This window comes from Microcaecilia unicolor, chromosome 1 (genome assembly GCF_901765095.1).
Source record: "Microcaecilia unicolor chromosome 1, aMicUni1.1, whole genome shotgun sequence".
Classification (NCBI taxonomy): domain Eukaryota; kingdom Metazoa; phylum Chordata; class Amphibia; order Gymnophiona; family Siphonopidae; genus Microcaecilia; species Microcaecilia unicolor.
The window spans coordinates 214698871-214713186 of record NC_044031.1 but is presented as its reverse complement, the minus strand read 5'-3'; the positions used below and the strand labels follow the sequence as shown (position 1 = coordinate 214713186).

The 14316-nt window shown below is 43.0% G+C and overlaps 1 protein-coding gene across 6 annotated transcripts in view; it reads left to right on the top strand.

The window, feature by feature from the left end:
• Positions 1–14316, top strand: part of SEPTIN7 (septin 7) — a 266068-nt gene that overhangs the window by 191746 nt on the left and 60006 nt on the right. For all 6 annotated transcript variants that reach the window (XM_030204223.1, XM_030204206.1, XM_030204215.1 and 3 more), the window contains 2 exons: positions 9094–9145; positions 10695–10820. In XM_030204223.1, coding sequence (XP_030060083.1) covers positions 9094–9145; positions 10695–10820 — 178 coding nt within the window. The remainder of the gene's footprint in view (positions 1–9093; positions 9146–10694; positions 10821–14316) is intronic.

Below are 14316 nucleotides of genomic sequence, written 5' to 3'. Positions count from 1 at the left end.
CCGCATTCGACAAATTCGCCCGCCGGCAGCCTTCAGCTTCTACCTCTACAGGTAGACGATTTTTCGGGGGAAGGAAGACTGTTCCCTACTCTTCTGGCAAGCGTAGGTACAATCCTCCTTCCCGACAGCCTGCGGCCCAGGCTAAGCCCCAGCGCGCTCGCTCTCGTCAGCAGCGTGCGACTCAGCAAGGCCCCGCGGCGCCCCAGCAAAAGCAAGGGGCGAGCTTTTGACTGGCTCCAGCAGAGCATAGCCGACATCCAAGTGTCCGTGCCGGGCGACCTGCCGGTCGGAGGGAGGTTGAAAGCTTTTCACCGAAGGTGGCCTCTCATAACCTCCGATCAGTGGGTTCTGCAAATAGTCCGGCAGGGGTACACCCTCAATTTGACCTCAAAACCTCCAAATTGTCCACCGGGAGCTCAGTCTTACAGCTTCCAGCACAAGAGGGTACTTGCAGAGGAACTCTCCGCCCTTCTCAGCGTCAATGCGGTCGAGCCCGTGCCATCCGGGCAAGAAGGGCTGGGATTCTATTCCAGGTACTTCCTTGTGGAAAAGAAAACAGGGGGGATGCGTCCCATCCTAGACCTAAGGGCCCTGAACAAATATCTCGTAAAAAGAAAAGTTCAGGATGCTTTCCCTGGGCACCCTTCTCCCCATGATTCAGCAAAACGATTGGCTATGGTCTCTGGACTTGAAGGATGCCTACACACATATCCCGATACTGCCAGCTCACAGACAGTATCTGCGATTTCAGTTGGGCACACGCCACTTCCAGTACTGTGTGCTACCCTTTGGGCTCGCCTCTGCGCCCAGGGTGTTCACAAAGTGCCTAGCTGTGGTAGCAGCGGCACTTCGCAGGCTGGGAGTACACGTGTTCCCATATCTCGACGATTGGCTGGTAAAGAACACGTCCGAGGCAGGAGCCCTGCAGTCCATGCAGATGACTATTCGCCTTCTGGAGCTACTGGGGTTTGTGATAAATTACCCAAAGTCCCATCTTCTTCCAGTGCAGAACCTCGAATTCATAGGAGCCCTGCTGGATTCTCGGACGGCTCGCGCCTATCTCCCAGAGACGAGAGCCAACAACTTGTTGTCCCTCGTCTCCCGGGTGCGGGCGTCCCAGCAGATCACAGCTCGGCAGATGTTGAGATTGCTGGGCCATATTGCCTCCACAGTTCACGTGACTCCCATGGCCCGCCTTCACATGAGATCTGCTCAATGGACCCTAGCCTCCCAGTGGTATCAGGCCGCTGGAGGTCTAGAGGACGTGATCCACCTGTCCACGAGTTTTCTCGAATCCCTGTATTGGTGGACGATTTGGACCAATTTGACTCTGGGACGTCCCTTCCAAATTCCTCAGCCACAAAAAGTGCTGACCACGGATGCGTCTCTCCTGGGATGGGGAGCTCATGTCGATGGGCTTCACACCCAAGGAAGCTGGTCCCTCCAAGAACGCGATCTACAGATCAATCTTCTGGAGTTACGAGCGATCTGGAACGCTCTGAAGGCTTCAGAGATCGGCTGTCCCACCAAATTATTCAAATTCAGACAGACAACCAGGTTGCCATGTACTATGTAAACAAGCAGGGGGCACCGGATCTCGCCCCCTGTGTCAGGAAGCCGTCAGCATGTGGACCTGGGCTCGCCGGTACGGCATGGTGCTCCAAGCCACATATCTGGCAGGCGTAAACAACAGTCTGGCCGACAGATTGAGCAGGATTATGCAACCTCACGAGTGGTCGCTCAGCTCCCGAGTGGTGCGCCAGATCTTCCAAGCGTGGGGCACCCCCTTGGTGGATCTCTTCGCATCTCGAGCAAACCACAAAGTCCCTCAGTTCTGTTCCAGGCTTCAGGCCACCGGCAGACTGGCGTCGGATGCCTTCCTCCTCGATTGGGGGGAGGGCCTGCTGTATGCTTATCCTCCCATTCCTCTGGTGGGGAAGACTTTTTTGAAACTCAAGCAAGACCGAGGCACCATGATCCTGATTGCTCCTTTTTGGCCGCGTCAGATCTGGTTCCCTCTTCTTCTGGAGTTATCCTCCGAAGAACCGTGGAGATTGGAGTGTTTTCCGACCCTCATCACGCAGGACGAAGGGGCTCTTCTGCATCCCAACCTCCGGTCCCTGGCTCTCACGGCCTGGATGTTGAGGGCGTAGATTTTGCCTCTTTGGGTCTGCCAGAGGGTGTCTCCCGTATCTTGCTTGCTTCCAGGAAAGACTCCACTAAGAGAAGTTACTTCTTTCATTGGAGGAGGTTTGCCGTCTGGTGTGACAGCAAGGCCCTAGATCCTCGCTCTTGTCCTACACAGACCCTGCTTGAATACCTTCTGCACTTGTCTGAGTCTGGTCTTAAGACCAACTCCGTAAGGGTTCATCTTAGTGCAATCAGTGCATACCATTACCAAGTGGAAGGTAAGCCGATCTCAGGACAGCCATTAGTTGTTCGCTTCATGAGAGGTTTGCTTTTGTCAAAGCCCCCTGTCAAGCCTCCTACAGTGTCATGGGATCTCAATGTCGTTCTCACCCAGCTGATGAAACCTCCTTTTGAGCCACTGAATTCCTGCCATCTGAAGTACTTGACCTGGAAGGTCATTTTCTTGGTGGCAGTTACTTCAGCTCGTAGAGTCAGTGAGCTTCAGGCCCTGGTAGCCCAGGCCCCTTACACCAAATTTCATCATAACAGAGTAGTCCTCCGCACTCACCCTAAGTTCCTGCCAAAGGTCGTGTCGGAGTTCCATCTGAACCAGTCAATTGTCTTGCCAACATTCTTTCCCCGTCCTCATTCCTGCCCTGCTGAACGTCAGCTGCACACATTGGACTGCAAGAGAGCATTGGCCTTCTACCTGGAGCGGACACAGCCCCACAGACAGTCCGCCCAATTTGTTTCTTTTGATCCCAATAGGAGGGGAGTGGCTGTAGGGAAACGCACCATTTCCAATTGGCTAGCAGATTGCATTTCCTTCACTTACGCCCAGGCGGGGCTGGCTCTTGAGGGTCATGTCACGGCTCATAATGTTAGAGCCATGGCTGCGTCGGTAGCCCACTTGAAGTCAGCCTCCATTGAAGAAATTTGCAAAGCTGCGACGTGGGCTTCTGTCCACACATTCACATCCCATTACTGCCTGCAGCAGGATACCCGACGCGACAGTCGGTTCGGGCAGTCAGTTCTTCAGAACCTGTTTGGGCTTTAGGATCCAACTCCACCCCCCGAGGGCCCTGTTTGTTCTGTTCCAGGCTACACTCTCAGTTAGTTGGTAAATTTTTTTAGGTCAATTTCTGTTATGTCCTCGCCGTTGCGAGGCCCAATTGACCATGGTTGTTGTTTTGAGTGAGCCTGGGGGCTAGGGATACCCCATCAGTGAGAACAAGCAGCCTGCTTGTCCTCGGAGAAAGCGAATGCTACATACCTGTAGAAGGTATTCTCCGAGGACAGCAGGCTGATTGTTCTCACAAACCCGCCCGCCTCCCCTTTGGAGTTGTGTCTTCCCTTAAGAGTTTGTCTTGCTACATACTGGACTGGCCGGCTCGAGCCAGTTTCGGGCGGGAAGACGGCCGCGCGAGGGCTAGCAAAGGACTTTGCTAGTGAAGATTCCGATTGGAGGGGCTGCCGTGGACGTCACCCATCAGTGAGAACAATCAGCCTGCTGTCCTCGGAGAATACCTTCTACAGGTATGTAGCATTCGCTATATAACATGTTCAATGTTTCATCAACTTACCTTAAACTGCTCAGGGCTTCATATCAGTGTTATTTTTATCTTATCCCTATCCGACAATGGCCAGAGTTTTGTTTAGCTGCTTCAGGGCACCATGGACTAACAATGTAACTTCATCTGTATACTCACTATAAGTGCTGTCATGTAAGGCATGTTTTTTTGCAAGCTGATTTTTCTGTTAAAATAAGCAGGTATGTAAAATCCTCATGTATGGGTGATATCTCCAATGTAGTCTGGTACAGGGAACAGTGCTTCAGTAACTTTTTTCAAAAGCCTTTGGATAGTTTCACTGCACATGCATGCCTGTTCTGCCTGCTGCTGTCACATGGGACCTCAGTCTAGACTTTTCCAAGTTGATCGAACATGTTCTTCTGTCGCAGGTGCTCTAAACTGTTATCTTATTCTTCAAAGTCTGTAGGTTCTGTTGTTGTTGTGCGGTCTTTATGCATCTATCTGGTAGTTCCTTAGGTTTTTGGTTTTTTTTTTGTCTGCGTCAGCTCAGTGTGGGCCATATTTAGGCCTTCAGCTTGCAGCTGGGGTATTTTTGTCACCATCGAGTTGTTTGATTCACTGTGGCTTTTCTGGACAAGATGTCCCAGAAGAAGACTCCAAGTGACTTTGAAAGGTATTCCTGGTGCAACAGGACCGTATCCATTACAGATACCAACCATGATTCCTCTCACCATATTTTCTGTTCACAGATGTCAAAGAAGAATTTGTGGTGCTTAAAAAAAAAAAAAAAAAAAAAAGAAGCTTTTAAACCAGCTGATTATCTTCTTAATCGTTGGTCTCCTAGTGGTCCAAGATCTTTATCGAATGCTGGGGATGCATCAATATTGAGTGTCTTGGTCACTCAAGATTGAACATCAGTAGAGCCCAGTGGGAGCAGTCATTGTCTGAGAGAGGAATAGAGCTCATCATTGTTGCTGAAGAAATGGGATTCAGAACATCGAGGGAAGGCAAAGATGTCTTGCCAATGCTCCCCATTGAAGCAAGGCACCGAAGTTGCCAGCTTATCCCCTGTACCATAAGAGAAGGTGTAATAGCCTCCACAGACCCAAGACCTTGGTTCTGATAGACCTTGGGTGATTCAGGAGCACGTGGCCACACCTACTGTAATGCACATGAGTGTCAGTGGCAGCCTTTGAAGTGCAGCTCATCCAGAAGATCAACAAATGGAAAGGAGTGCTTCTTTGCTGAAAACATTGCAGCAGCTTCAACTTAGTTAATATAAAGAGCAGAATCAATTCAGAAAATACTCGAGACCCATGCCTTGCCTAAAAGACATGCCTTGATACTGAGGCCTGGAAGAGGCTTGGAGTCGAGGTCTGCTGCAGTGGTGTCTCTTTCCAGAGCATCAGGGAAGAAAGCCTACTACTACTACTACTACTATTTAGCATTTCTATAGCGCTACAAGGCATACGCAGCGCTGCACAAACATAGAAGAAAGGCAGTCCCTGCTCAAAGAGCTTACAATCTAATAGACAAAAAATAAAGTAATCAAATCAATTAATGTGGATGGGAAGGAAGAGAGGGAGGGTAGGTGGAGGCGAGTGGTTACAAGTGACACTGCAGGAAGCCTTGGCCATACAGTCAGTAGTGTGAGACAGGCAGAAACTCAAGACTACAAGTCTGAGTTAGTGTGTGCCTGGTATTCTGATGGAGGAACAAATAGAGGATCATCTCAAGAGAGATGATCCCTAATGAGAAGCACATCTCCACCAGAGGAGCTTCATTTGTGGCTCCAGAGCTCTGTATGCACTCAGCTCCAAAACCTGGGACTTCCTGCAGTTGCTCAGTTTCTTGGCAGCAACCCTAGAGGTTGTTTTCTGGGCAAGGGTCCACATGTGGCTTATGCAGCATGCTCTGTAGTCCCTGCTGTCTCACTGGTTTAAGGTTTGGCTCCCCCTGCTGGAATTGATCTTGAGTTAACTACAGTGGTGGCAAGTCCCATATCTGTTGAAGAGGGCTCTTTTGGACTCGTAGGATTTAACTCTGGTGACCTCAGGTGTGAGTCTTGGAGACCAGGGAGCTCCCCTGTTTGTCAGGATGGCTGAAGAGCACTGATCAGCCCAGGAGGTCGAGTGATCCAGAAATCATCTGGAAGTGAGAGCTATTCATTTGGCCTTGCTTCACGTCCTCCCTCCTGGTTCAGGGATGAGTAGTGTTTATGGTATCCAACAATGTCACAGCTGTGGTGCATGTCAACAAACAGGGTGCTACCAAGAGTGCAAAGGTCTCCCTGGAGTTGGATTAGCCCTGTGCATGGGTTGAGCTTCATCTGCTGGCACACTTGGCATCCCATTTAGCAAGGTGGACAATGTCCAGGTGAGGTTTTCTCAGCTGACAGACACTGGACCCAGGGGAGTGGGAGCTCTTCATGTGCCATCTACCTAATGGTAGAGCACCAGTTAGTCTGTATAGCCACCCTCTTGCCTCTAAATGGAAGCTAAACAACTTCAGAAGAGACTGAAAGAAAGCCCTTCTGGCAAAGGAAACACGCCAGAGTTTAGTTTTTCTCTTTTATAATAATCCTAAAATGTATTAAATGGTTACAATAAAATATTCTTTTATCCCGATGTTACAGAAAATTAAATTCTTATTTATATCAGTCTAAATTTCAGTATAAGGAAAATAAAATCACTCTGATGTTTATTTCCCTGGAAGTGTAACAAAAATCTGACTGGACAAAATTAAGCTTCAGTAATCTAACAAGCACATTTTGTGGCAATCACTTAATGCCTTATATTTTCTCTCTTACTTATCTAGTATTCTTCAACTCTGACCTCTAAGGTCACCTTCACATAATTCTGCTTCTTTATTTTTCCCAATTATCCATCTTTTGCCCTGTGCAACCTCCCTCCCTCAAATACTTATGACTCATACTTGTCCACTGAGAATGTCTCTGTATTAATTCAGAGTCTGTTTGAAACAAACAGAGGCTTTAAAGTTTATGGCCCATTATTTTAGGCCAAGCAAACCTGTCTAACTTGTCCCTGTAAAAGTCAAGAAAACACAAGCTAGCTAAGTGCCCTACTAGATCATAAATAAGGGAATAAGTTATATATACAAAGCTGGCTGATCTGCAAAACCAAACAGCTCTATACTAAATAAGTCCCAGTATTTGACATGATGGTGACTTGACAATTCAAAATGTCCTCTTCATCAGCCAGAGGAGAATGTACAGATCAGTGGGATTGGATGCTCTGGAGCAACCATAGACCAAGCTTCAGACCCTGAACATTCTCCGCCATGACCCATGATATGTCAGGTGATATGCAGGATTGCAAAGCACCTGTATTCTGGTCATTCTGTGGTGCCAGATTGGCCTAACCAGCCTTGATATGCAGATCTGATTCGGCTCCTTGTGTTTCCTTCACTTTCTTGTAGAAAGGAAGGACTTTACCAAGGGCCAGTTCTCATGGATGATCCAGGTCCTTTATGGTTTAGCCCTTGAAAATTGGTGCCCTTGAAGGATAGGATACCTTCCCTTATTTGCTGCCATGCTCCTGAAGGCTCAGAAATCTTCCATGCCTCTGGCCTTGGCCAGGGTCTGGAGGGTGTTTCAGGCCTAGTTCTGTGGCTGGGGAGTGTCCCCGTGGTTGGCAGACATAGTGCTCATTTTGTCATTTGAAAGCTAACAGACAAATGTTAGACGGTTCACCTGCAGTGTGTTAATGGTTTCTATAGAGGCCGTTAACTTGCAGATTAGATCTGACTTGACATTCACCATATCATCTCTATTTTAGAAGGTGGAGGAAGGGACACTGAGGTCTCCCATATCACAAATTATTTTTTTTTTCCCTCTCCCTCCTGCCAAAAGTGGATTTTCTCCCTGCCTTTTAGGGATCCTCTGCCAGGACTATTGCAGACACTCCATAAGCTGAAAGTTCACAAAGTGCTTCTTTGATACTTGGGAGGTCACATTCTTTTCAGATGTTGAATCTTTTTTTGCCATGTATGATTCTGACAAGGGATATGTAATGTAGCCTCAAAATCTTCAATTGTGCACTGAAATGGGTTAGCTATTGAGCTGGCGTACTTTTATAAAGAGGAAAGAGGGTCTTCAGGACTTTAAGGCTCAGCTTACCAGGTCTTGGGCTGCATCCTAGGCCGAAGAAGGGGTTATTGCCTTGGGAGATATTTTCATGACTCTAGCATGGTCCACCCTCCATTCTTTTGTCAAACATTACAAGCTTGATGATTGATTTGGGAGGGACAACACTTGTGAGGGCAGTCCTGAGATGTGGTGCCCTGTGGGATAAAAGCTATAGTACATTCTATAGGTCTGGGCAGGTCTAGTAGGATAAGAAAGGTTAACTTTGTTCTTCCATTTTAATTTCCTTTCCTTTAGTCCTGCTAGAACAGTCCAAGACCCAACCCAGCAGACTGAGGAATTCATTAGATTCTTGGGTCCTAGGTCTACTACCTGTCTGTATGTAGTTGATTTTACAAAAATAGTGCTATAGGGCCCTTGGTTCAGTTTGGTTCTTTTGGTTTTTCCTCTTGTTTTGGTATCTTGAGTGGCATTAGCATGTTGGAATGTTTTGGCTGCACCACCTGTTGTAATGTCACTGGGATCTTTAACCCATAGGTTTGGACTGGTTTAGCTGAAGACTGTTACTTATGCCATTTATGCAAAGGATGACTTACTATGTGGCCTATTTGGAGATTTCAGAACAGTCCATGTCCCCTTGCTCGGTCTCAAATACATTAATGCTCATAAGTTAGTTGTTAAGTCCATCCACCTATTCCTGTAAAACTAAGCGTAAGTGAAATCCATGCACACGGTGACTTACTTTAAATAGAAATATAGTAATGATATAAGAACATAATATGCTTGTTTTTTTGTTTAAGGTTAAAACTATCAACCTGTTAGCTCACACTACAATTTCATGAACTATTGCTAAGTTATTTAATTGGGTTTATACCTTTTTATTGGTAGCACAAGACAAGTCACATTTAGATATATGTAGATATTTTCCTGTCCCTGGTGAACTTAAGGTCTAAGGACTAGATTTATTAATGTTACTTCACTTTTACACACATTGTTAATATATAAGTTCCGTTGACAATTCATTTGCTGGCTCAAGTTGGGTAAAATAACATGCATTAATGCATATTAGTAAATCTAGCCCTGTTTATTCCTGAGGCAGTGGAGAGGTTGGGTGACTTGCTTACAAGGAGCACTAGAGGGGAATTTGACTATCTTTCCTGGTTCTCATCCTGCTGCTCTAATCACTAGTGGTCAACTTCCAGAGCAAATTTGCCTTTTACACTTCACTGTATAGTTATTAAATTACACAACTCTCAGGAAAAGTGCTTGTGGAATAAGTGTTTGCTGAATCTTATCTTACAAACTTTGTTTTTTGTTTTAATTTAGTGGAAAATGGTGAACACTGTGACTTCACAATTCTACGAAACATGTTGATAAGGTAAGCAGCAAAGGATAAAATGTTTCTTTTCAACTAAAAATATAACACTTATGAAAATGGGATTGGATGATTACAAATAGTATAAGCTAAGGGGACAGAAAAAAGGCCTATCTGGCATATAAATAGATTTTACTGGTCTTTATATCATGTTTTGTTCATAGTTCCAGGTTCTAGATTCCAGCAGAAATTTCATAAATTGGTACTATACAAAAACAGGCTTCAGCTAATGTGGAAAATTTAAATAGACTTTAAAAAAATGAATTCTTTTTTTTTAATCATCTTATTCCGCTTTTATAACCATACCACATTACAATGTATTCTCCAGAACAAATGTTTTTATTTACATTTTAAAATGGACAAATAACCAGCTTTTTCCCTGATAAATTATTTTTATTACTTATCCAGCACAAGGTTATAATAATGTAATCTTCAAAGCCTATTCTTACTCCTCCTCCTCCTCATGTTCAGAAGGGAATAAGTTGTGTGTTTGCCTTAAGCTCATGTCATTGACTATGCACAGTTTTCTTTATCATGCTAGGATGAAAATTAAGTAAGCAATAATGTCAGTGTCTTGATCATCTTGCTTATTAATGCTTTCCATAGTTCAGCTAGTAGAGTACAAGTACCTATATTAAGTGAACAAGCAGTATTTATAAATTTTAAACTAAATTTGTTTTATTGCTATGTCTGTAACAGCTCTTGAGAAACAAGTCTTCACATGGATACCCTTTTATTTGAGGGGAAAGTTAAGCTATCCACAGTTCTGTAGAAGATAGAAAACATTGTTATTTGATAAGGTTAAGATAAATTTGTGAGAGCTTTACTTGCTGAATTTGTGAATGGCTAGGCTGGGTTGTTTTTACTGTGAAATTATGTATCAATTGCATTGTGGGTTTAATGATTTTTTTTTTACTAGGCCTTTGTGATATTTTTCCTAAGAGCAAGTTATAAGTCTATAAATTAACACTTGAAATAGAAATAGACTTTCAAAATGTCTATTCTTTGTTTCTTATTTTTAAAGTTCAGTATCTTACCAAATTTTATGGATTTAAAAAATGAAAGAACATAGTCCAAATCCTACCATGTTAGACTTAGCTGCAGTGGCTTCATTGCAGTCTGTCATTGAATATTTTTGTATTTGTAATGCAAGCTGTATGAAACCAGAAATGGCTTTCAGCTTGCTTAGCTTAACAGTATGGTCAGGTGTCTGTGTTACTCCAATCCAGTTTTTGTTTTTTTTTTGTTTTTTTAACAGTGAGCTTTTTATTGTGAGAGAATTGTTACATATTGAACATTGCAGAGGTGCAGTTGAGAAGCCTTATTTGACAAACAAAGGAACATATTTGTTGACTTTGGATTTTAATGATCCTTCACTTATTAATTTAAAAAGACTTCAGTTGCAATATCCAGGTCTATGTCATGTGCACTCTAGTAACTTTTGGTATGGCTATTTTCTCATTACATTTTATTCTATAGTATATTTTCCAGATTTTAAATGCAGTTTTTAAACTGATACTTAAAATGTATATAATCTGTAACTTGTTGACAGAACCCACATGCAGGACTTGAAGGATGTTACAAACAATGTACATTATGAGAACTATAGAAGTAGAAAACTGGCAGCTGTTACATGCAATGGAGTTGACAACAACAAAAACAAAGGACAGTTCACAAAGTGAGTAATTACATACAGGTGGTATTACCATTCATATCTTTATCAATTACGTACAAATACAAAGTTTGTGGACTAGTTTTTGTTCATGATAATTTAAAAATTCACATAAATGTCTTCTATCTGGTTCAGCTCTTTAATTTGATAGTACATATTATTCCAGTTGTCCATTTATTAAGCTTTGTTCCCATTATTTTTCTCTCTTAGAATTTCAGGTTGGCTAGATACAAGCTGTTCCATACTATTAAAAGTAAATAAGGTTATTCAAGACCATGCTCCTGTACATTTATGCCACAGAGATGTTTAAATCTCTCTACCATATCTTCTTTCTGCCAGTGAATACATATTGAGGTCTTTAGACTGTCCCCACACACTTTGACAAGAACCACTGACCATTTTACTAGCCACCCTTTGGACCTACTCCATCCTGTTAATTTTTTGAAGTGCAGTCTCCAGTACTCTAAATGGGGCTTCATTAGAGATGTGTATAGAGGCACTATCACCGCCTTTTTCTGCTGACCATTCCTCTCCCTATGCAACCAGTGTCGTTCTGGCTTTTGCTGTCACCTTTTCTACCTGTTTGGCCACCTTAATTTTGTTGGATATGATCACTCAAGTCCTGCTCTTTTATTCATGCATAGAAGTACTTCACCCCTTATATTATACCACTACCTAAGGATTTTGCAGCCCAGATGCATGACCTTAAATTTTTTAGCATTAAATCTTAGCTGCCAATTTCTAGATCATTCTTCCAAGTTTTGCTAGATCCTCTCATGCTATCCACACCATCAGGGGTATCTACCATATTAGAGAGTGATATCATCCACATAGAGACAAACCTTACCAGACATCCCTTCTCCATTATCACTCACAAAGATGTGTGTTAAAAAAAAAAAAAAAGCCAGATTTAAGATCAGTACTACGGGTAACATCCTTTTCCTTGGCATGAACTCCATTTACAACTACCCTCTGCCTCCCTCTGAAGGAGTGGCCTGAGAACCAGGAGAACTGGGTTCGATTCTCACTGCAGCTCCTTGTGACTCTGGGCAAATCACTTAATCCTCCATTGCCCCAGGTACAAAGTAAGTACCTGTATATAACTTGTAAAGCTCTTTGATTGTAGCCATAGAAAGGCGGTATATCAAGTTCTATCCCCTTTCCCTTAACCAGTTTCTAACTTAGAGGGCACTCAGTTTATTTTTCGGTTGCCTATGTGGAACTGTGTCTAACTGTGTTAGATACTGTGTATATTCTTTCTTTCCAGGTTAATCCACAGTGCTTTTTCCTTACCACATAAGTCCTGCAATTTTGTTTCTTTAATATTATCTTTAACATATAACACTATTCCTCTACCCTTGCTTTCCCTACCATGTCCTGCCTAGTATAAATACAGTTCCCAACTCAGGCTGTAAAGGATCAGAAAATACATTTAAATAATCAAGTCTGAATACTTCTTTACAGTCATAAATACATAAGTATTGCCATACTAGGACAGACTAAAGGTCCATCAGACCCAGCATCCTGTTTCCAACAGTGGTCAATCCAGGTCACAAATACATAGCAAGATCTCAAAAAAGTATTAAACATTTTATACTGCTTTATCCCAGGAATAGTGGATTTTCCCCAAGTCCAATTTAATAATGGTCTGTGGACTTTTCCTTTAGGAAGCCACCAAAACCTTTTTAAAACTCTGCTAAGCTAACCGCCTTTACCACACTACCTCCTATCCCATGACTCTCCAATTTCCTCTGGAGTCTTTCATGAGGTACTTTGTCAAACTCCTTCTGAAAATCCAGATACACAATATCAACTGGCTCCCCTTTATCCACATGTTTGTTCACCCCTTCAAAGAAATGTAGTAGATTGGTGAGGCAAGATTTCCCTTCACTAAATCCATGTTGGCTTTGTCTCATTAATCCATGCTTTTGAATATGTTTTGTAATTTTGTTCTTTATAATAGTCTCTACCATTTTGCCCGGCACCGACGTCAAACTCACCGGTCTATAATTTCCCAAATCTTCTCTGGAACCTTTTTTTAAAAATCAGCGTTACATTGGCCACCCTCCAATCTTCCGTTACCACGCTCGATTTTAAGGATAAATTACATATTACTAACAATAGCTCTGCAAGTTCATTTTTCAGTTCTATCAGTACTCTGGGATGAGTACCATCCTCTCCAGGTTTGCTACTCCAGTTTGTAGAACTGCCCCATTATATCCTCCAGGTTTATAGAGAATTCATTCAGTTTTTTTGACTCGTCAGCTTTGAATACCATTCCCGGCACCGGTATTTCACCCAAATCTTCCTCTGTGAAGACCGAAGCAAAGAATTCATTTAATCGCTACGGCTTTGTCTTCCCTGATCGCCCCTTTTACTCCTCGGTCATCTAGCGGTCCAACCGATTCTTTTGCGGGCTTCCTGCTTTTTAATATACCTAAAAAAATTTTACTATTTGTTTTTGCCTCCAACACAATCTTTTTTTTTCGAATTCCCTCTTAGTCTTCCTTATCAGCGCTTTGCATTTGACTTGACATTCCTTATGCTGTTTCTTCAGTTGGTTCCTTCTTCCATTTTCTGAAGGATTTTCTTTTAGCTGTAATAGCTATCTTCACCTCCCTTTTTAATCATGTTGGCTGTCATTTGGTCTTCCGTCCTTCTTTTTTAATACGTGGAATATATTTGGCCTGGGCTTCCAGGATGGTGTTTTTGAACAGCATCCACGCCTGATGTAAATTTTGACCCTCGCAGCCGCTCTTTTGTTTTTGTTTTTGTTTTTTGTTTTTTTCACCGTTCTTCTCATTTTATCATAGTCTCTTTTTTTAAAGTTAAACAATAATGTATTTGATGTCCTATGTATACTTCAAAGCTAATATCAAATCCAATCATATTATGATCACTGTTATCAAGCGGCCCCAGCACCATTACCTCCCCGCACCAGATCATGCGCTCCACTAAGGACTAGGTCTAGAATTTTTCCTTCTCTTATCTGCTCCTGTACCAGCTGCTCCATAAAGCAGTCCTTGATTTTGTCAAGGAATTTTACCTCCCTAGCATGCCCTGATACATTTACCCAGTCAATATCAGGGTAATTGAAATCACCCATTATTATTGTGTTGCCCAGTTTGTTTGCGTCCCTAATTTCCTTTAACATTTCTACATCCGTCTGTTCATCCTGGCCAGGTGGACGGTAGTACACTCCTTTCACTATCCTTTTCACCTTTACACATGGAATTTCAATCCCTAGTGATTCCAAGAAGTGTGTTATTTCCTGCAGAATTTTCAATCTATTTGATTCAAGGCTCTGCTTAATATACAATGCTACTCCTCCACCAATTCGATCCACCCTATAACTACAATATAATTTGTACCCCATTATGACAGTTTCCCACTGGTTTTCCTCCTTCCATCAGGTCTCGGAGATGCCTATTATATCTCATTTTTCATTTAGTGCAATATATTCTAACTGTCCCTTCTTATTTCTTAGGCTCTTGGCATTTCG